This window comes from Bos indicus x Bos taurus, chromosome 26 (assembly GCF_003369695.1).
Source record: "Bos indicus x Bos taurus breed Angus x Brahman F1 hybrid chromosome 26, Bos_hybrid_MaternalHap_v2.0, whole genome shotgun sequence".
NCBI classification, from domain to species: Eukaryota; Metazoa; Chordata; class Mammalia; order Artiodactyla; family Bovidae; genus Bos; species Bos indicus x Bos taurus.
The window spans coordinates 40,780,941-40,803,801 of NC_040101.1; the positions used below are offsets into that span (position 1 = coordinate 40,780,941).

Sequence of the window (22,861 nt, forward strand, 5' to 3'; positions counted from 1 at the left end):
GGGTAATTAAGGGAGGGGCAATGGATTCTCTTGAACCCACTGGGTCTCTGTTGCCTTTAGTTCAAAGTAATCTTCATGTTAACATGGAACATTTGGGGAAACTTGTTTCAAACTCCTACACCTTCAAGATGCAGTCAAGAAAGAGATACAGATTCCAGTTAGAGGAGTTGTGGTCCTGATAGGAAATTAAAGAAGACTTCTCAGTTCAGTATGATGCTAAAGCTGAAACTCCAGTACTTTGGCCACCTCATGCGAAGAGTTGACTCATTGGAAAAGACTCTGATGCTGGGAAGGATTGGGGGCAGGAGGAGAAGGGGATGACAGAGGATGAGATGGCTGGATGGCATCGCTGACTCGATGGACGTGAGTCTGAGTGAACTCCGGGAGTTGGTGATGGACAGCGAGGCCTGGAGTGCTGCGATTCATGGGGTCACAAAGAGTCGGACACGACTGAGCGACTGATCTGATCTGATCTGATCTCAGTTCAGTTAGGGTGCACAGAGCTTGGAGAAGCCAGCAGCAACTTAGTGTGGAGGTAGTGAAAGTGAAGAGTTCTGTTAGTTAGAAGAGGTTACAATGGAAGCTAAAAAGGGTTACAGAAGATTTACACAAGACAGTGAAAATAGCATTAATGTTTAGGTCAGTGGGAAAGACACTAAATGTCTTAAGAATAAAGAAATGCAAAACCAAACTAAGCCAAAGAGGAAGTCAGCTGCAATCTTAGTGGATATTGCAGACTTCCGTCTCCAAGTCTCCAACAGAAGTGTTAGCCAATTCTTAAAACTATTGGGGGGTTGGCTCCAAAGCCAAGGCATAGTAGTGTATAATTCTCATTATAACAACAATAAGACTAGCCCACTGCATCCATCAGTGGAGTAGAAAGAATTTCCCTGGGGAGGAAAAGAAATTCAAGAGCTCAGGTTGAATCCTAGCTCCTTAATCTTGACCAGAAAGAACCTCAATTGATCAAAGTCCCATCCGTTTGCTTGGGATGACTGAACTCTTTTCTCATGAGTGTGTGTTTTAATTCTGGGAACATTTAGCACTTTGCTGTGATTGTGTTAAGTTCAGAGAAAATGTGTGAATATTTTGTAATATATTTGGTATAATACCAAATATAACAACTTCCCTGGTGGCTCAGCTGGTAAGGAATCCGCCTGAAACGCGGGAGACCTATGTTTGATCCCTGGGTTGGGAGGATCCCCTGGAGTAGGGAACTAACCGCTACCCACTCCAATGTTTTTGCCTGGAGAATTCCACGGACCGAGGAGGCTCTGAACTGGCAGGCTACATACAGTTCATGGGGTCACAAAGAGTTGGACGTGACTGAGCAACTTGTACTTTCACTTGGTATATAAAATGTCTGGTTTTCCTAGATGGCGCTGCTGCAGCTGCTGCTGCTGCTAAGTCACTTCAGTCGTGTCCGGCTCTTTGGGACCAGACGGTAGCCCACCAAGCTCCGCCGTACCTGGGATTCTCCAAGCAAGAACACTGAAGTGGGTTGCCATTTCCTTCTCCAATGGCGCTAGTGGTAAAGAATCCACCTGCCGATGTAGGAGGAGTAAGAGAACTCCATGGGTTTGCTCTCTGGGTCGGGAAGATGCCCTGGAGAAGGAAATGGTAACCTGCTCCAATATTCTTGCCTGGAAAATTCCACTGATGGAGGAGCCTGGCAAACTACAGTCCATGGGTCTGCAGAGAGTCAGCCATGACTGAGTAACTGACTATTCACACACACACACACACACACACACACACACAATGTCAACAGTGCTTAAGAAATTTGGCATGTTAGCCTATTTGACCACGTGGCCTGGTGATTCCATGAAAAATGTATTGTTGCTGTTCAGTTGTTCAGTTGTGTCTGACTGTGACTGCACACCAGGTTTCCCTCTCTTTCATCGTCTCTCAGAGCTTTGCTCAAACTCATGTTCATTGAGTCTGTATTGCCATCCAACCATCTCATCCTCTATCGTCCCCTTCTCCTCCTGCCTTCAGTCTTTCCCAGCATCAGGGTCTTTTCCAATGAGTTGGCCCTTGTCATCAGGTGGCCAAAGTTTTGGAACTTCAACTTTAACATCAGTCCTTGCAATAAATATTCAAGGTTGGTTTACTTTAGGATTGATTGGTTTGATCTCCTTGCAGTCCAAGGGAGTCTCAAGGGTCTTCTCCAATACCATAGCTCAAAAGCATCAGATGTATAATACAGATGTTAGACTCATTATTTTTAAATGGAATATTATAAATCAATTTGACTAAATTTGAAAAAAGAATGTTTAAGATAATTTAATATTTGTTTTATTAGAGTGAGTTTAGTTTATTAGATTTACAAGGTTGTTTAGCTGTGAAAGTATTACTTGTTATGCTCAGAATTACAGTACTTATAAAGGAAAATCAAATATGGTAGTACTATAAGTATAATTTAAACCTTTCAAGGTAATTGAATTGACTAGAATGTAAATGGGACTAATTTTTCCAAAATTCAGTTTCTTTTTGAGTTGCTCAAACTTTACTCAGAGATGCCCTTGAAAGTCATTATGAGTATATTTATGTATATAAAATAATATAGCTCACAAATCGGCTTTATTATTTTATATTAAAACATCAAGGAATATTAAATGAACTTATCTGTGAATAAAGATAGCAATAATCCATTAGTTTTAAAGTTGATTTTTCACGAAGACATATATGGTTCTAACAAGTGAGTTTGTTTGCACTTAGCCTTTCTTAATAGCCACTGTAAACCAGATTTCAATAGGAAATGTCCCAAACACAGTACCCCATTTTGAGCCCTGAGTCCTTCCTGCCCCTGTGAGAACTTTCCTTCCCTCTTCAGCTCTGCTTCCTTCTTTTCACATGTCACCATTGGCAGAGTAGGTATGACTCAGAAACCGGTTCCTCGGGGTTGTAACATTAGATGACGCAGGACTTGGGTCATTCATTACATGGTAAACCAATGCCCTTGTTTCACTGGGCTGGGCTCTCTGGAAGGTGTGCTGCTGCCTGGGCTGCTGGAAGAACACTCACCGGCGTGGGAAGAAACGACCTGCCACTGACCAACCTGGGCTTCTAGAGACCTTTCTCTGGACTGGGAAGGACTTGGATATTAACTGGAAATACCTCAAGAAGATTCAAGAAGCTGTAGAGGTGAAGTAAACCCGTGAAGGACCAGTATGGGAATCCTATACTCTGAGGTACGTAAGTTCTCTGGAAATAAGATTTCCAGGGTGTTAAAACTGGCTCCTGCTTTTCAAATGGAACTTCCTATCCCTGTTAATATGTCTCCTTTTCTTCTGTCTAACTTTCTGTAAGAGCTTTAAGTCGAAACAAGGTCCTGTGTGCTAGTCTTTTTGACATGTTTAATATTTTAAAGGCAATATTATTTTGCAGCTCTAAAACTTTAGCTAGACAGAGCCATAGTGTGAACAAGTCATGATGTCCAGATGTTTATAGGGGTAATTTAGATTCATAAAATGAAGTTTATGAAGATGGAGTTAATGGAGTTGTTGTTTTCTGATGTTAAATATCCAGGGGATAAGTAAAACTTGTCCTCAGCTGAATTTTCTAAACAGACAAAAGATAGCCTGGTTCTTTTATGGAACCATTTATATAATACAGAGTAACACCTTTCTTCTTGCTATTTGAAAGGAAATTCAAATATTAGCAATTACTAATAAAGCCTGTACCTATATAGAAGGAAATTCAAATATTAGCATTACTAATAAAGCCTGTACCTATATAGAAGACAGATAAAAACAGAATGCATTTCGATATTTTTCTTTTCATATCTGATGGATACAGAAATACTTTTTCCTATATTGAGAGTAACCAGTTAAAATCAAATAGATTTTTACTAATGTTTTAAAGAACAAGAGAATGATGTTTAAACAAGAGTCCACGAAAGCAAATGATGTTATTATTCACGGTTTGCTCCCTCTCCTCTCTGACACAAATAGCCTGTCTGTCTGCATTTCATTGCAGACGCTCAGTAGAACCTCTTTGGGTCATTCGTCTATTACTAAAAGCCGTTTCTCAGTGTTGGCAGTTTTGTCTAATGCCAGTTGTGGGTGTGTGTTTCTGTAGTCAACTTGTTCTTTAATTAGTTTATATTTCTAAGTATGTCTTGACCAGCAACTTTAAGCTGGTGAAAAACTCTCATAGATGAAAGTGTCAACACGTATAATATTCTAAAATGCTACTCTGGCTTTTCTTAAACCCTAGATTGCCTAAGTGCCGGGGAGAGGAACTTGTTGAAAATGCAGTTTTAAGGGCCCCCCACCCCAGAGAGTCTATTTCACTCAGTTTAGGGTAGGGTCCAGAAACCTGCTTTGTAGAGGAGCCTCTCAAGTGATCCTGATGTAGGTGATCAGCTTACCACCTCTTGGGAGAGAAACCCTGCTTTAGGCTAGTGCTTTTCAAATTTTAATGTGCATACAGGTCACTCAAACATCTTGTGCAAATATAGATTATTATTCTGTAGGTCTGGCTGGGCCTAAGATAATGCTGCTGGGCCAGGACCACAGCTGTGAGAAGCCAGACTATAGTTTTAGCCGTTCCCTTCTCCAAGGGATCTTCCCAACCCAGGGATCGAGCCCAGGTCTCCTGCATTGCAGGCGAATTCTTTACTAACTGAACCAACAGGGAAGACAAGACTGTAGTTTAGGCCCCAGGAATAATTACTTACAGAAATCTCTGTGTGAGCAGTGTAATTGTTAATGGTCTGCTGATGTGGCAGGTGGTTGAGTCAAGGCAAGGCAAGACACAATGAGTTATTTAGCAGTATCAATAAGAATATCCTCAGAAGCAGACTGAATGGTTCACTTTTCAGATATATTGAGGACAAAGCAATGTGGAATTTACTGTGATATTTGAAAGCAAATACAACCACATGCATACACACACATCATATGCTTACACACATCCCTAAAAGACTTTAACTTACCCAGAAACTCATAGGTCATTATTCAAAGCTCATAATTAATATTGAATCATGGGTAGTATTGACTGAAAAACATATGCCCAACCTAAAAGTTGAGAGTTACGTTTTATTCAGCAGACACTCTGAGGATCTTAAGCCCAGAAGGCAACATCTCAAGTAACCCTGAGAAAACTGCTCCAAGGAGGTGAAGGGGAAGCCAGGATATATAGGAGCTTTGCAAGCAAGGGCAGGAGTAGGAACAAAAGATTACTGTTAACAAAAAAAAGCTAGATATCTCAAGTTAAAAATTTAGTGCTTTTCCATGTATGGAAAGACGCCAGAGTCTGGGCTCACTGAAATCATTTCTTTGATATGCATCTCAGCTATCTGGGGCCTATATCCTGGTTTCCACTTCCTGAGTGTTCTCAGGGCTCACTGTAGGGAGTGGCCGCAGTCTGCTGGCTTCTAGATGGCAGGTTGTTCTTTGTTTTCTTCCTTAGTTCCCTCAGGGCTCACCGGGTCACCTTTGATGGTCAGAGGTAGCTGCAGTCTTTGATGACTTTGACATCCTTTATTTACTGATATGACATCCTTTGTTTACTGATATGGGATAAAAGGTATTTCCATGCAACTCAGTATCAAATGATACTACTCTGGATAACTCAAAGAGGTACTTACAACCTGGGCTCACACAGCATCTTAACAAAAGAACAACAAGTTTGTAGATCAGAGGCAAGGTGGAAGGAAAAGAACTTTGAGTTCCTAAGGCAGAAAATTGAGGGAAGGCAAATACTTAAGATAGCTAAGGGAAGATGAGAGCTAGTTTCTGTGGATTGCTTTGTTGCCTTCTCTGGGCGGACAAAGGTAATTTTGTGTTTGCTGGTAGAGAAGGAAGGGAGACACCTTCACAAATTTATATCCTGTTTTAATTAAATAGGAGGGTAGAGAACAATCTTTGTATCTACTTTTTCTCAATTGCTTTTACCTCAAAATAACTGTTACATTAATAAGTGAAAATTGGGGTGCATATTCTGCTACTCTTTAGAGTCGTGCATTGCTAATAGTTATGCTATTTTATATTAATATCTATTTATATTAATACCTAGCATATGTATATTTATTGAGATATAACTGACGTAACATTATATTAGTTTCAGGTGTATAAAGTTATGATTCAATATTTGCATATATTGCAAAATGATCACCACAATAAGTCCAGTTAACATCCATCACCATATGTAGTTAGAATTAAAAAAAAAATTTTTTTTGGCCATGTGGCATGTGGAATCTTAGCTCCCTGATCAGGGTTTGAACCCACACCCCTGCACTGCAAGCTTGGAGTCTTTACCACTGGATCACCAGGGAAGTTCCTAGAAAAATTTTTTGATGATAACTTTTAGGATCCACTCCCCTAGTTGCTTTCAAGCAAGAACTGTACTGTTATTAACTATAGTTACCAAGCTTACATTGCATCCCAATGACTTACTCATTTTATAACTAGAAATTTGCACCTTTTGACTTCCTTTACCCATTCCCCCCACCTTCCACTTCCTTCCCTCTGTCTCAGGCAACCACCATCTATTCTCAATATTCATGTGTGCATGTGTGTGAGTGTGTGCTTGTTTGTTGTTTTTCATTGTTGTTATTTGATTCCGCGGAGAGTCAGACATGACTGAGCCACTAATCACAGCACAAAAGTTAGAGCATCTGGTATTTATCTTTTTCCGTGTGACATACTTCACTTAGTATAATGTCCTGAAGGTCCATCTTTGTTATGAGCCCCTGTTAAGTTGCTTCAGTCATGTCTGACTCTTTGCAACCCCATGGACTATAGCCTGCCAGACACCTCTGTCCATGGGATTCTCCAGGCAAGAATACTCGAGTCGGTTGCCATTTCCTCCTCCATCTATGTTGTTACAAATGGTAAAAGAAATTTTCTCCTTTTTATGTCTGAATAATATTCCATTGTAGATATAGATGTACCACATTTTCTTTATCCATGTATTCACTGATGGACATTTAAATTGTTTCTAATATATTTTTAAGAAAGAAGAAGAAACTAACACAACATTGTAAATCAATTATACTCCAATAATTTTTTTTTTTTTTAAATAGGAGGGAATGAGGGGGCATCCCAGAGTCATTCCTAATGCCTACAGTAGGGGATATGCTCAGAGCTCAGTGAGAGAACCTAGCTTGGAGTGATCACCCCCAGTTACACAAGCTGAACTTTTAAACATGGCTGATTCATTTAAACTCTTATCACACATATCTGTTCATACTATTTACAATAATAACATGTACTTTGGACTTATTATGTGTCTGGCTGTGCCTACCAATGCAGGACACATAAGAGATTCAAGTTCCTTCCCTGGGTTGGGAAGATCCCCTGGAGGAGGGCATGGCAACCCACTCCAGTATTCTTGCCTGGAGAATCCCATGGACAGAGGAGCCTGGCGGGCTACAGTCCACACAGTTGTACAGAGTTGGATACGACTGAAGCGGCTTAGCACGCATGCACACATGAGGCAAAGACAGTTTCAGGAACCTGTTCAGAGTTATGCAACTAAAGAATACTTACTGGCTAGAGACCTGTGTATACTCAGGGAAATCCTGCTTACCTGCTGGTGAATCTGCTAAACTCTTTCCCTAAAGCTCTCTAAACAGGCATGTCACCCTCCATAAAGAGGCTGGTCTTAACCACTCTGCTCCCCACGAAGACACACTATGGCCCTTTCCCTTAGTTAGAAGAATAGGGTACTAAATCCAGGTGCCAGTGAGGTACACCTTACTCTCAGCTGTAGAGAAGTGTTGCACTGGGAAGTATTGTTGCAAAACAAAAGTTAGAAAGCAGGAATATGTATAAAAACTTAAAGAGCTCAAGGATTTGTGCTTAGGAGACCTATAGAATCTTCTCTAAGCTCTTATACTTGTCAGCTGGGGAATCAGGCCCTAAGAGGAATGTCTAGAGGATCATATGATAAATGATGTAGCCCTTTAAACTTTAGGAAAGTTGAATGTTAAAATTACCTATGAACAGAGGTGCTTACACACACACACACACACACACTTGGTATTAATGTTTTAGAAATGAATCTATTTTTCAGATAGGAAGATGATGCCATAGAAAAAGAGCATATGTTTTAGAGAAAAGTGGGATCATGTTGAAATAAACAGTGTCTAGAGAAAGCAATTTCAGCTGAACAGGGCTTTTTGGGGAGAGCTGGTACTCCTGAGGAGGAGAGCTCAGTGGGGAGAGAAAGAGAGATGTAATGAGTGGAAAGGCCATTGGAATGGAAATCCAGAAGACCTGGAATTTAGTCCCCATTGTGCCAGAAACTCTTGGCCCTTACAGGAAATCATTTAACCTCTCCAGGTCACAGTTTTGATACCACATAAAACAAGAGGGCTGGGTGAGATCCAGTTCAGCATGAAACACTGTGTCATTCCAGATGAGGGAAAAGGAGAAGCAAAGGCAGTTGAAAAAAAAAAAATCCTCCCTCCTAATTTTACAAGCGGTATCTTCTTTGTTTGTATATTGCTCCCTTTGCAAAATGTTGGCATTATGTATTTAAAAAGAGCACCAAAGAGCATCCAGTTGATGTCTTGATTCCTTCCTTGTATATTTTAAGTATTTTACAAATGATAAGAAGGCACTAAATCACTTTTCAAAGAGGAAATGATAACTTCAGTGTATGAGCGGAAACCAGAACTAAGTGCTAATAAATATTTATTCATGCATTCAGTCACCTATTTGTTTAATCAACAATATTTACTGATCACATACTACATTCCAGGCACGTGCTAGTTCCTGGTACATAGTGATAAAAAAAAATCAAAGTGGATCTGGACCTCTTGGAGCTACCAGTGTGAAATGAATATACAAACTGAAAAAAAGAGTATTATATGTAGTGAAAAGAGGAAGCAAGGAAGCAACAGGATAAAGAAAGAGTATCTAAGAGGGGTGTATATATGGAATTAGATTTGACCTGAAAGGCTTCTCTGAGATAGTGACATTCGAGCTAAACTCCGGGGAAAATGAATCAGTCTTAGAATCTAGTCTTGGGGATAGGGTCCTGGACAGAAGATGTATGTGTGGAGAATGTGAAGCATGGGAAGTTGGGCCAATTGGAATAACTGAGCAGCACATGCAAGGCATGCAGGTGAGAGCAGTTCATCCAGGTGCAGGCAATAAGAAGTTTTATTGTCTATTCAGAATTTGTGCTTTCTTGTGCTCAAGTTGTGTCTGACCCTTTGTGACCCTATGGACTGTAGCCCATCAGACTTCTCTATCCATAGCATTTTCCAGGCAAGAATACTGGAGTGGGTTGCCATTTTTCTTTTCCAGGGGATCTTTCTGACCCGGGGACTGAACCCACATCTCTTGTATCTCTTGCATTGGCAGGCAGATTCTTCACCACTGTGCCACCAGGGAAGCCTGGAATTTAGAGATTAATGAATCTGACTCAGGATTGATTTGCTTTTTGTCATCACTGCTCCAGTGATTCTAAATAATGTCAGTTTAACGTGGTCCTCCCCACCCTTGGGCAGTCATTGTTTGGCAGAAAGTCCCGGGTACAGGAAGCAAGAAGTGTGACACTGACCTCTGGTGGTCTTGACCTGTAGCAGCTTGAAGCAGAGTTTTAGCTCCTGGCAGAGACTGATGTCGGGCCATGGCAGTGAGAGTGTCAAATCCTGGCCACCAGACCACCAGGGGCCAGGGATCGACGACAAGGCCCTGGCCCCACAGCTGTGTGGAAATGAATTTCCACGTAGAGATGGAAAGTTGTGAAGCAAGTACAGTGTTTATTAGGAGGAAAAAGAGTCCGTATGGAAAGACACACAGGCAGGCTCAGAGAGAGAGCGTGCTGTCCTTGGGGTGGTTTGAATTACTTTTATGGGACGTTTCTTCTGGGTTTCCTTTGGCCATTCACCTTGCTTTGCTGGGTTCTGATATATTTGGTGCATCCCAGGAGCCTCCTAAGTATGCATATGTGTCTCTCAGCCAAGATGGATTCTAGCAAAGAGGCCTATGGGAAGTTGACATCACTTACTATGAGGTGATGCTGCCTCCCCCTCTGACCTTCAAAGAGTCTTTCTGCACAGGTGTCATCTGGAAGGTCTCCTTGTCTTCGAGAATGAGGAATATGTGATCTTTTATCTCTTACCTGGGTAGGGCTCAGCTCCTCTCTTCCTCCAGCTATTTTGGAGTATCTGTCCACAGGGAAGAAACTCCAGTTGTTCAGATTGGGGCCCATCTATCTCCTGCCTCAACACTACTTCCTCCTCAAAGCTCTGCACTTGCTTCTTTTGTGCTCTGAGCTGGTGGGGAGATACAGGGCTTCTGAGGTGCTAAATCTAGCAGTTAGAACCCATGCTTCCTTTGCCCCTTCTCCTCAAACAAGCCTTTGCCTTCTCCTGGTCCTCATCACTGACTGCAGGGCTTCTCAGTCTCAAGTGTGGTCATGATGCTTCTTTAACTTTCTGGCAGTGAAGACAACATCACGTTCTCAAGAGGATCTTTGTTGGAGAAAGAACAGAAAATAGATAAATGTGTGCCTTGCCTTGATTTCCCCTTCACTGCTACTACTCCTTATAACCCAACCATTGCTGAGACTATCCTTCATGTAACATAAAGGATGGTGGACTTAAAGACAACAAACAAACAAACAAACAAACAAAACAACAACAACAACAAATACACCTTGTGCCTTTTTTTTAAATTTGTCTGAAAGAAAGAATTTATTAGGAAATTTAAGTCACAGTATGTAAAGAAAGAAGTCATCAGAAGGAAAGGCTTGAGATTTATTGTACAAATAAAATTAAACCTTCCTGATTGTTCCCTAAGATTTCCTGAATCGAAGAGGAAGAAAATGCTTTCTCGACTTTTCTGGGAAGACATTTTGTTAATATACAAGGCTCTTTACGTGAACCGTGTTGCATCAAAAGCCACTCATCCTTCTCAGAAGTTGTTAGGGAACATTTTAATTCCCCCACACACCTTTTTGCCATGCCATGGAGCATGCAGGATCTTAGTTCCCCAGCCAGGGATCAAACCTGTGTGCCCTGCATTGGGAGCACAGAGTCTTAACTGCTGGACCACCAGGGAAGTCCCAGGGAACATTTTAAATGAGTGGATCTTCAGCATGCAGATGGTTAATAAGCAACTTATCAAGGCAGAGTTCCACATCATCTTTCTTTAGACTGACAGTTAAGGAAGATCCTCTACACTTAAAGGGAAGCAATACTGAGAATGGGAGTGGTGGGAGAAACTTTGCTTTTAGAGAATCTATAATGGTGCAGGCAGCTCAGATTCTTCCATGTTACTAAAAATGTAAACCCGTGGACTGTAACCCACCAGGCTCCTCTGTCCATGGAATTCTCCAGGCAAGAATACTGGAATGGATTTGCCATTCCCCTCTCCAAGGGATCTTCCCAACCCAGGGATTGAATCTGGGTCTCCTGTACTGGCAGGTGGATTCTTTACCCTCTAAGCCACCAAGGAAACCTGAAAAGGTGAGATACAAAGTGGACGGAGGTGGGCTTCTAGCACCCAGCTCTTGACTATTTTTAAGGCCAGACACGTACACTTCCTCTTCTTCTGGCTGGTCTGCGAATTAGATGGGCGTGAGGAAGATACACAGGAGAAAATCAATCAAAAGTTTGAGGACATGTTTACATGGGAGAGACCCAGGAAGACTGAGTAGCTCGCCAAAATGGCTGAAACCCTCACGTTAAATACCATCTTAAGCTAAATATGAAGAGGATGTCGGGGTAGTGATTTGAGACTTCAAAGGGGAGGAAGGCAATTCATGTAAAGATGAAAAAGCAGAGAACTTCCCTGGTGGGCAGGTGGCTAAAACTCCATGCTCCCAATGCAGGGGACTCAGACTTGATCCCTGGTCGGGGAACTAGATCCACATGCCACAGCTAAGACCCGGTGCAGCCAAAAAACCAAAAATGAACCTTTTTCTTTAAGAAGATGAAAAAGCAAACATTTGGTAGATGGATGTTTGCTGGGCCTGCAGAAACAGTGGGACACAAAGTGGACCCTGGTCTTCAGGCTTTGGTGAGTTTTCCCCATACTCCTTGCAGAGATCTCTGGTGATAGCTCTATTCTAGAACGGGCCTTTTTTATTTTTTTTAATTATAGTTGATTTAGAATGTTGTGCCAATCTCTGCTATATAGCAAAGTGATTCGGTTTTACATATACATACATTCTTATTTTTAAATATTTTGTTTATTAGGGTTTATCCCAGGAGACTGGATATAGTTGTTTATCCATTCTAAATGTAATAGTTTACATCTACCAACCCCAAACTCCCAGTCCATCCCTCTCCCTCTCCTCAGCCCCTTGGCAACCACAAGTCTGATCTCAACCAACAGTGTATGAGTCTATTGCTATTTCATAGATAGGTTCATTTGTGCTGTATTTTAGATTCCACATGTAAGTGGTATCACATGGTATTTGTCTTTCTCGTTCTGACTTACTTCACTTAGTACAATGATCTCTAGTTGCATCCATATTGCTGCAAATGGCATTAGATTCTATTTCTATATAGGTCATTACCGGGCACTGAGTAGAGCTCCTTGTGCTATACAATGGGCCCTTTCTAGTTATCTATTTTATATATAGTAGTGTGTATATGTCAATTTCAATTCCCCGGTTTACCCCTCCTCCAATAATTAGCGATGGGGCTTCCCAGCAGTAAAGAATCCACTTGCAATTCAGGAGACGCAGGAGACTTGGGTTCCATCCCTGGGTCAGGAAGATCCGCTGGAGTAGGGAATGGCAACCCACTCCAGTATTCTTGCCTAGAGAATCCCATGGACAGCAGGTCGCAAACAGTTGGACACGACTGAAGTAACTTAGCATGCACAATAATTAATTATGTTGAGCATCTTTTCTTGTTCCTACCGACCATCTATATGTCTTCTTTGCAGAAATGCCTAACATCAGTTGGTAAAGAACCCACCTACAATGCAGGAGACCCCGGTTTGATTCCTGGGTTGGGAAGATGCCCTGGAGAAGGGACAGACTACCCACTCCAGTATTCTTGGGCTTTCCTTGTGGCTCAGCTGGTAAAGAATCTGCCTGCAATGCAGGAGATCTGGGTTCAATCTCTGGGTTGGGAAGATTCCCTGGAGAAGGGAAAGGCTACCCACTCCAGTATTCTGGCCTGGAGAATTCCGTGGTCTGTACAGTTTATTGTGTTGCAAAGAGTCAGATAGAGCTGAGTGACTTTCATACACATGGCAAAGAATCGTAATAGGCCCTTTTATCTAAATTCTTCTGGTAGCTAAGTGGGAGGTAAAAAGAAAGACTTTCTGAGTCTTCAGTTTCTTAAAAATAACCAGCCTAAATTAATCCTCATGCCAAAGAGACACATTTTGGGGTATCAAATTTTGCTCCCCTACATCATTAACCCATTCATCTATTTAAACATAATTGCTATTTATTGAGTAACTGTGTCTATATTTATTTATGATAAAAACATGTTAGCATAAAGCATGAAGGTCAAACCTTAGATTTTCTGGCAAAAAATTCAGCTAATATAAAGTTCTGTTCAAATTTCCTTAGCACCAAATTGTCATTCTCTTTGGTAAGGTTAATGCTTTGACTTCTGTTTTCTATCCCATCATTACTCTCTCAGTAATTATTTATCTGATAACCATCTCTGCTCCTCTTCATTGGCTCCTATGTTTTTAAAAAATAATTGTAAGGGTATAGTTTATACTAATTGAGGGTTTATTATGAGTCAGATCTGAGCTATGTGCTTTATCTATACGGTCACACTTAACCCTTTTTGTAACCTAATAAAGAAGATGTGATTATTAAATGAAGACACAAAGTGAACACAAATTGCTTAAGTGTCCAAACAGCACGGTTGTTAAATGGCAGAGTTGAGATCAGAGCCTAGAAACTCTGCCTCCAGTGCCTGTATTTATAACCACTTGAAACCACCATCCTGTCTGTAAGGGGGGTAGAACTTTGGCCGGACCCTGCTGCTCCCCTCTGGGTACCCACTGGCTCCCTCTTAGCTTTCACTACCAAACTTACAACCCACTCCAGTATTCTTTTCTGGGAAATTCCACAGAGTGTGATCAGAGAGGAATTTGTGGCAAGTCTGGTGTGTGATTCAGTCGTGTCCGACTCTTTGGGACCCCATGGACTGTAGCCTACCAGGCTTCTCTGTCCCTGGGATTTTCCAGGCAGTAGTACCGCAGTGGTCTGCCATTTCCTTCTCCAGGGGATCTTCCTGACCCACGGATCGAACCCAGGTCTCCCGCATTGTAGACAGACGCTTTACCGTCTGAGCCACCAGGGAAGTCCAAGCCTGTATGAAATTGACCTCTGAATGGTTATTAATGATTAGATCCAACAATCTTTTCTTGCACTTGACTTTCTTAATTCTATCTTCCTTCTTGAAACTTTTAAACTTTTCTTTTTTTTTAGCAGATATTGCTAAATACAGAAACTGTGTGTCTAGGATATAAGAAGCCTAGGAATGATGGAAAAATAAGGTCAGGTTAATACTGTAAATAATGTTGCTCAAATGGGATTGAGAAAACACGCCAAGGCACTGGGCAACTCTTGCAGGAAAACTGTCCACTTTTCCTTTCCTCCTCATATTTAACTCTCAATGAAATTTTGAACAGCCTAAGTAGAGGGAGCTTTGTGTGGAGTCCTGTGTGAATTGTGGGCTCTTAAAATATTTGATCTGGAAAGCCAGATTACTACATGAAAGACTCCACCTTTTTAAATATTTTCAACAAAAATTTTAGAAAAAGAAAAATTAACAATTCGTATAGGATGTCTAACCAAACCAGGAAGACACTTTACTTTTTAACAGAAAAATTAACTCTAGAACCACCTGTTTTTAAGTTTTGGAGACCATCATTTCCCAAAAGCTAGTCCGTGAGTAGTAGTGATCAGAGGCAAAGTTTCACAGGTCTATGGTTAAATTTTTAAAAATGAAATGGTTTTTTCCAAACAGCTTAATCTAGCTAATATGACAGACTGTTTTTTCCTTCTGATTACAGACTGATGTCTGTTGTCAGTGCTTTTATGACTCCGAACTGCTCCCTAGTGGAGATAGCATGCATAACAGCATGGAATTTTCTCATTTGCTTGTACAAGTCATCCACCAAATCATTGTGTGATGTCTAAATAAAAGTTGAGAGTGAAAGTGTAGTCGCTCAGTCGTATTCGACTCTTTGAAATCCTATTGGCTGTATGTAGCCGCCAGGCTCCTCCGTCCTTGGGATTTTCCAGGCAAGAATACTGGAGTGTGTTGCCATTTCCTTCTCCAGGGGATCTTCCGGACCCAGGGATGGAACTCACGCCTCCTGAATTGCGGGCAGGCTCTTTACTGTCAGTTCAGTCGCTCAGTTGTGTCCGACTTTTTGCGACCCCATGAATTGCAGCACGCCAGGCCTCCCTGTCCATCACCAACTCCCGGAGTTCACTCAAACTCATGTCCATCGAGTTGGTGATGCCATCCAGCCATCTCATCCTCTGTTGTCCCCTTCTCCTCCTGCCCCCAATCCCTCCCAGCATCAGGGTCTTTTCCAATGAGTCAACTCTTCACATTAGGTGGCCAAAGTATTGGAGTTTCAGCTTTAGCATCAGTCCTTCCAAAGAACACCCAGGACTGATCTCCTTTGGAATGGACTGGTTGGATCTCCTTGCAGTCCAAGGGACTCTCAAGAGTCTTCTCCAACACCATAGTTCAAAAGCATCAATTCTTTGGCGCTCAGTTTTCTTCACAGTCCAACTCTCACATCCATACATGACCAGTGGAAAAACCATAACCTTGACTAGACAGACCTTTGTTGGCAAAGTAATGTCTCTGCTTTTGAATATGCTATCTAGGTTGGTCATAACGTTCCTTCCAAGGAGTAAGCATCTTTTAATTTCATGGCTGAAATCACCATCTGCAGTGATTTTGGAGCCCCAAAAAATAAAGTCTGACACTGCTTCCCCTGTTCCCCCATCTATTTGCCATGAAGTGATGGGACCAGATGCCATGATCTTCGTTTTCTGAATGCTGAATTTTAAGCCAGCTTTTCCACTCTCCTCTTTCACTTTCATCAAGAGGCTTTTTAGTTCCTCTTCACTTTCTGCCATAAAGATGGTGTCATCTGCACATCTGAGGTTATTGATATTTCTCCCAGCAATCTTGATTCCAGCTTGTGCTTCTTCCAGCCCAGCATTTCTCATGATGTACTCTGCATAGAAGTTAAATAAGCAGGGTGACAATATACAGCCTTGATGTATTCCTTTTCTTATTTGGAACCAGTCTGTTGTTCCATGTCCAGTTCTAACTGTTGCTTCCTGACCTGCATACAGATTTCTCAAGAGGCAGGTCAGGTGGTCTGGTATTCCCATCTCTTTCAGAATTTTCCACAGTTTATTGTGATCCACACAGTCAAAGGCTTTGGCATAGTCAATAAAGCAGAAATAGATGTTTTTCTGGAACTCTCTTGCTTTTTCCATGATCCAGCGGATGTTGGCAATTTGATCTCTGGTTCCTCTGCCTTTTCTAAAACCAACTTGAACATCTGGAAGTTCACGGTTCATATATTGCTGAAGCCTGGCTTGGAGAATTTTGAGCATTACTTTACTAGCGTGTGTGATGAGTGCAATTGTGCGGTAGTTTGAGCATTCATAACAATTTAATTTTATAATTAAAAGAAGCTTTGCCTCATTTGCATTTGGGCCATGTCTTTTTCTGGCTTCTCTTGCAACCTCTCTGCCCACTATTTCTTTTCCTCTTGGCCGATACTACTGATTAATTTAATTAATACTTGTTTTAGTCACTAAATTATGTCCAGCTCTCCGCAACTCCATGGACTGCAGTCCACCAGGCTCCTCTGTCTATGGGATTCTCTAGGTAAGAATACTGGAGTGGGTTGCCATTTCCTCCTCCAGGGGATCTTCTTGACCCAGGGATCGAACCTGTGTCTCTTATGTCTCCTGCATTGACACGTGGGTTCTTTACCACTAATGTCACCCGGGAAACCCAGAAGTGATAATAATAACTTCCATCAACTAAGTATGATTCATGTGCTAGGTATTTTTAGTGTTTTTTAAATACTGTCTAATTAAAATAAATCTGAAAATTAATGTTTTTCTACTCTGTTCCCAGTGCTGCCCAACACTGCATGAAACTGATCTCTGAATGGTCATTAATGATCAAATTCAGCAATCTTTTCTGGGGCTGTGGTGGTGAATGGAATTAAGTAGTCTCTATTCAAGTGGAATTTCTAGCCTGAGCTTCAGTGCTTCCCCTCAGTCACCATGGCCTCAACACCTCCTGATTCACACTGGTGTGAAACACACAATTTTAAGTAAGAAAAGAGGTATAATCATGCCAGTTGCTGTAAAGGAATGCTGCAGTCAGCAAAGACTTAGATAATATGAAAATAATTTATGACATGAAGGATAAGCTAGAAGTTAGCCAGGTAAGGAGAGAGGTGAAAAGTGTTTTGTTTAGCTTGTTTATTTTGTAGAAGGGGTAGTAAGGGCAGAGGCCCTGATGGGAAAATTAAACATGGGCTTCCCTGGTGACCCAGTGATAAAGAATCCATCTGCCAGTGTAGGAGATGTGGGTTCGATCCCTGGGAAGACCCTCTGGTGAAGGAAATGGCAATCCACCCCAGTATTCTTGGCTGGGAAATCTCATGGACAGAAGAGCTTGGCAGGTTACAGTCCATGGGGTTGCAAAAGAGTCTGACATGACTTAGCGACTAAACAACAACAAATTGAAAAAAAGAGAGAAGTTCAGAGGGAGAGCAAAGAGGGAAAATTAGGCAAGATTAGGTAGGCTCAGAACCTCCCACTGTGTTTTGCAAAGTTCCTTATAATGCTTTATAAAATAAAAAGCATCTAATTGCAACTAATTATATAATTCATTATTTGCATATTATTTGTCTGAAATAGGTCTTTCCCACTGTGCAGAGCTCCTTGGTGGGGTGTGCTGGAAGGGAGCAGGTGGTCATATGTCTTTAACTCATTGTTTGGTGCTGCCCTGAACTCCTCCCATAGGCTGATTTCATTTTAAGTAAAATCCTGCTTTCCTGACAGACATTAATCCATGAACCCAACACATGATTTCCTTACTGAGTTGGTAATATTGTAGCCATTCTTTCACTCGCTGGTCTTGGATGAACATGCCTGTGTGCCAAGCAATTTAGGAAATCATAACAGGTTCCTTGTGTCCTTATGCTTGTCCTAGACTTAAGACTAGGCATAATGGAGACCCAAGATCTCATCTACAAAGCAGAGGACAAGTGTTCCAAAACACTGAATTTCAAGGTATCAGGTGATTTTTTTTTTTTGGCTGTAGTTTAATTATTCCTGTTTCAAAGCCTGCTTTTGTTTTCCTCTCCTCAGCCCATCTGCCAGGCGGCCTATCAGAATGACCTGGGTCAAGTGTGGCGGTGGGTGAGGGAAGACGGCAGCTATATCAACATCCAAGACGGCTTTAATGGAGACACCCCTTTGATCTGTGCTTGCAGGCGGGGGCACATGAGAATTGTTTCCTTCCTTCTGAGAAGGAATGCTGATGTGAATCTCAAAAACCAGGTGAGGCTGTGACCGCGGTGATGCCTTTCCCCTTGGCGCAGTGGAAGCAGTGGGCGTCATTTGCTTGTTGTTCGCAGTTCTTAATACAAACAAAACTTTTTTTGGCCTTACTTTAGAGAGACTGACACTTATTGAGGCCATGTTATTGGCCTAAAAAGCAAAATAAAGCCTAATTCCATGGGTAGGTATAGTTCCATGAGCAGGCGTATTTTGTTGGTTTTATAGCGATTATGTCCTTGCATTTATGGAAAAAAACAAAACAAAACAAAACAGGAATGGTTCACTCATTTGTCTGCAAAGAGTATCTTCCTTTCTTTTCCTCCTTCTCCTCCTCCCCAGGCTTCTCTTTGCCCTTCTTCTTTCCCTGCTCATCTTCCTCACTATTACAAAAGTAATTGGCAAGAGTCCCTGGAAAACAAGTATTGACCTGGTGCTGCTATTTCATTAGTTAGACTTTTGTCTACTATGTCAATGTTCTGATCTCCAGAAGATTCTATAATTTGCTTATGGAATAAAAGAATTTCAGTAAGACATTTGCAAAGAATAAATATGAAGCTACCTGAAACCAGACAGGAGATGCTGTGAACATCCTTTCAGAACCCGATGGGAATGTCCAATTCTGGCATCACAGTAAAGCTGACATTTAAAGCACACTGAATAAATATTAAAAGTCACTCTTTGTAATAATTGTGAATGCCCAGTACCAACTCGAGTACATTCAATGGCAGAAAATAGCCCATAAGGCCCCACCTGCCCCTTTCAAGTCACTTCAAACTCCGCATTTGGAGTAATATATTATCAGAAAATGGATCACTGCTGGACTTTCTTATTTGTGCTTCCTATTCTCTGTGTTGTTGGGTTTAAAAGCAAGTCACGGCTGGGCTAACAGATAGGCAGTTTAGTGGAGTGTGACATGATTGCCCCAGCACCCAGCTGAGGAACCAGGTGGGTGGCCTTGTGGTGAGAGCGGGCAGCCAAGACAGATGTGTCTGGGTTCATGCCCTCTCAGGAGACTTGGTGGTTAGGAAGCTGAGAGAGGGAGATGTTTGTCAACACCAAGACGGGCTGAGGAGGCAGCTTAGCTCTGTTTGGCAGAGAACCTGAGCCAGCCTGCTCATGGAGATGATGGAAAGGACGTCAGTGGATACTTAAGTAGAGATTTTATGGGAAGTGGTATTTGGTCTGCAATTTAAAAAATATTTTTAATGTTTTTTTAAAAGGTTTAATCTGTTACATTTTCCCCTATTATTAATTCTTATACATTAATAATTTGAACTGATGCTTTCTCATTTCTTGGGTCTAGGAACTGCCTTCAGGAAGTTCTCCTAACCTAGGAGTTAGGAGTAAGGACTCCTAACCGGAGTCCTTAAAAACAAACAAACAAAAAGCTCTGGTGTGTACCGTTGATGATTAAAGAGGGGTGGTGGTGGTAGCTTAGTTGCTAAGTCGTGTCTGACTCTTGTGATCCCATGGACTGTGGCTTGCCAGGCTTCTCTGTCCTTGGGGATTCTCCAGACAAGAATGCAAGAGTGGGTTGCCATGCCCTCCTCCAGGGAATCTTCCTGACTCAGGGATCAAACCCAAGTCTCAAACCTGCACTTCCCGCATTGTAGTTGAATTCTTTATTGCTGAGCCACCAGGGAAGCCCAGATTAAGGACTAACTATAGATTTTCATACTAAATTCAGTCCTTTGTTTATATCTCAATGTATTTTTCCCCCAAACTGAGTGTGATAATCCATCTTTTGATAATTCGTAAAATGTACATTTTATTTACTGTCTTCTTCTGTGGCCCAACTTTTCCTTTCGACTGTACTGTGTTCAACATTCTGGTCAATGGAAAGCAGGGTTTACTCATTAGATGTACTCTTCAGAAAAGGGTGCCATGGGTATCACAAAAATGAAAATCACAGACTAAATTGTTTGATATTATAATTTAAAAATCTGACTTTTGAAAAAGTGTTTCATTAATAAAGAGTCCTTTTATGGATTTTTTAGAAACAGAGAACCTGCTTGCATTATGCCGTGAAGAAAAGATTTACCTTCTTTGATTATCTACTCATTATCCTCTTAATGCCTGTCCTGCTTATTGGGTATTTCCTCATGGTGAGTACAATACTCATGAGATAAGTGAGTAAGAGATCGTCAGCATGAGTCATTTTTGCTACACTGGTGAGATGTAAATAAATGGTAACAAAAATAAGCTCTTGGTTTGTATTCTATAAATCGCATTACCAACATATATGCAATACTATGATTGAAGTAAAGCAAGAAGAAAGGAACCCAGGTCAATCAATCAATGATAAAATAATCTGTGCAATGTTTATTTGGAAAAATAAATTAATTTTGATTACGAATCTTCTGAAGGAAAAGCAAAAATTCTAAATATTAAAAAAATCCCCTCCCTACTGTTTATTTTCTCTCTCTCTCTCTCTCTTTTTTTTTTTATAAGGAGAGTGTAAGTCTGTACATGTCTTTCTGAGTTTCTGACTTTTAGGACCCACCCTGGTGTGAATTAAAAAACAGATCCCAGGAGATATGCACCAGAAGCTGAAAAACATAAGAGATCTTTATGGAGAATTTGAAGCCCACCTTTCCCCTTGGTAGATTTATTCATGCTTGCAGGAATCTTTGGAGTGCAGTAATCTGCTTGCATAAAGAAAGATGCAGTTGGTATATGAATATAGTCATATTATGAATAGAAAATTAAGCTTGAGTTTTTTTTCCCCAAATAGAGTGACAGGTTTGCACTGACTCATTCAGTTTTTCCCATCTGGTTCTTCTTTTGGCAAGCTCCACGTTTGAGAGATGACTCAACATATATGCAATTTATTTCAGTTAAGTGACCAACTCCCTTCCCTTCTGGCTAATAGACTATGGGTGTTAGTTATTCTTGTCAACATAAGCTCCAGAACAAACTCTGCCACTAGGCAATGTGATTATCTCCTTGAGTAATTAAATGTTATAAATTTTGAAGAACTATAATTAAATATGGCAACATTGATTCTGATGCTTGGATTTATGAGAGAGAGGGAAAACTATAATTCACTGACAAACATATAATCTGTTTATACTCTCAAAAAGTTCTTAAAAATGTATATTTAGTCCACAGCATTTGAATGTTTGTAGTTTTGGTGTGTGTGTGTGTGGGGCGGAATCTGCCTTCACTTCCAAGCCTTTTCAGAGATTTTGAGGAAAAAGTCTCAACCATGATTGGTCAGGCTGTTTCAGAATTTGTTGACACACAAACTTGCTCTCTAAAACAGTACAGTGTTTAAAGCTGGAGCCTGGGCAAAAAAGATGAATTACAGTGAATGAGTCAACTCTGATTGTACATGTATTATATTAATTCATGGGAACTGAAGTTGTAGATATAATGGTCATCTGAGTTAAATTCACCCATTCCAGTCCATTTCAGTTCACCGATTCCTAGAATGTCGACGTTCACTCTTGCCATCTCCTGTTTGACCACTTCCAATTTGCCTTGATTCATGGACCTTACATTCCAGGTTCCTGTGCAATATTGCTCTTGGCAGCATCGGACCTTGCTTCTATTACCAGTCACATCCACAACTGGATATTGTATTTGCTTTGGCTCCATCCCTTCATTCTTTCTGGAGTTATTTCTTCACTGATCTCCAGTAGCATATTGGACACCTACCAACCTGGGGAGTTCCCCTTTCAGTATCCTATCATTTTGCCTTTTCATACTGTTCATGGGGTTCTCAAGGCAAGAAAACTGCAGTGGTTTGCCATTCCCTTCTCCAGTGGACCACATTCTGTCAGACCTCTCCACCATGACTCTCCTGTCTTGGGTGGCCCACATGGCATGGCTTAGTTTCATTGAGTTAGACAAGGCTGTGGTCCATGTGATCAGATTGGCTAGTTTTCTGTGATTATGGTTTCAGTATGTCTGCCCTCTGATGCATATTGAAAAGCAGAGATATTACTTTGCTAACAAAGGTCCTTCTAGTCAAGGCTATGGTTTTTCCAGTGGTCATGTTGGGATGTGAGAGTTGGACTGTAAAGAAAGCTGAGCACTGAAGAATTGATGTTTTGAACTGTGGTGTTGGAGAAGACTCTTGAGAGTCCCTTGGACTGCAAGGAGATCCAACCAGTCCATCCTAAAGGAGATCAGTCCTGGGTGTTCATTGGAAGGACTGATGCTGAAGCTGAAACTCCAATACTTTGGCTACCTCATACGAAGAGTTGATTCATTGGAAAAGACCCTGATGCTGGGAGGGATTGGGGGCAGGGGGAGAAGCGGACTACAGAGGATGAGATGGCTGGATGGCATCACTGACTCGATGGACATGAGTTTGAGTGAACTCCGGGAGTTGGTGATGGACAGG

The 22,861-nt window shown here is 41.3% G+C and overlaps 1 protein-coding gene across 1 annotated transcript in view; it reads left to right on the forward strand.

Annotated features, from left to right (window-relative positions):
• Positions 1-2,869: 2,869 nt before the first annotated feature.
• The window catches only part of ANKRD22 (ankyrin repeat domain 22), a 28,274-nt gene continuing 8,282 nt past the window's right edge, over positions 2,870-22,861 (forward strand). The window contains exons 1-3 of the mRNA XM_027529118.1: positions 2,870-3,194; positions 18,319-18,510; positions 20,508-20,615. Coding sequence (XP_027384919.1) covers positions 3,174-3,194; positions 18,319-18,510; positions 20,508-20,615 — 321 coding nt within the window. The 5' untranslated portion in view covers positions 2,870-3,173. The remainder of the gene's footprint in view (positions 3,195-18,318; positions 18,511-20,507; positions 20,616-22,861) is intronic.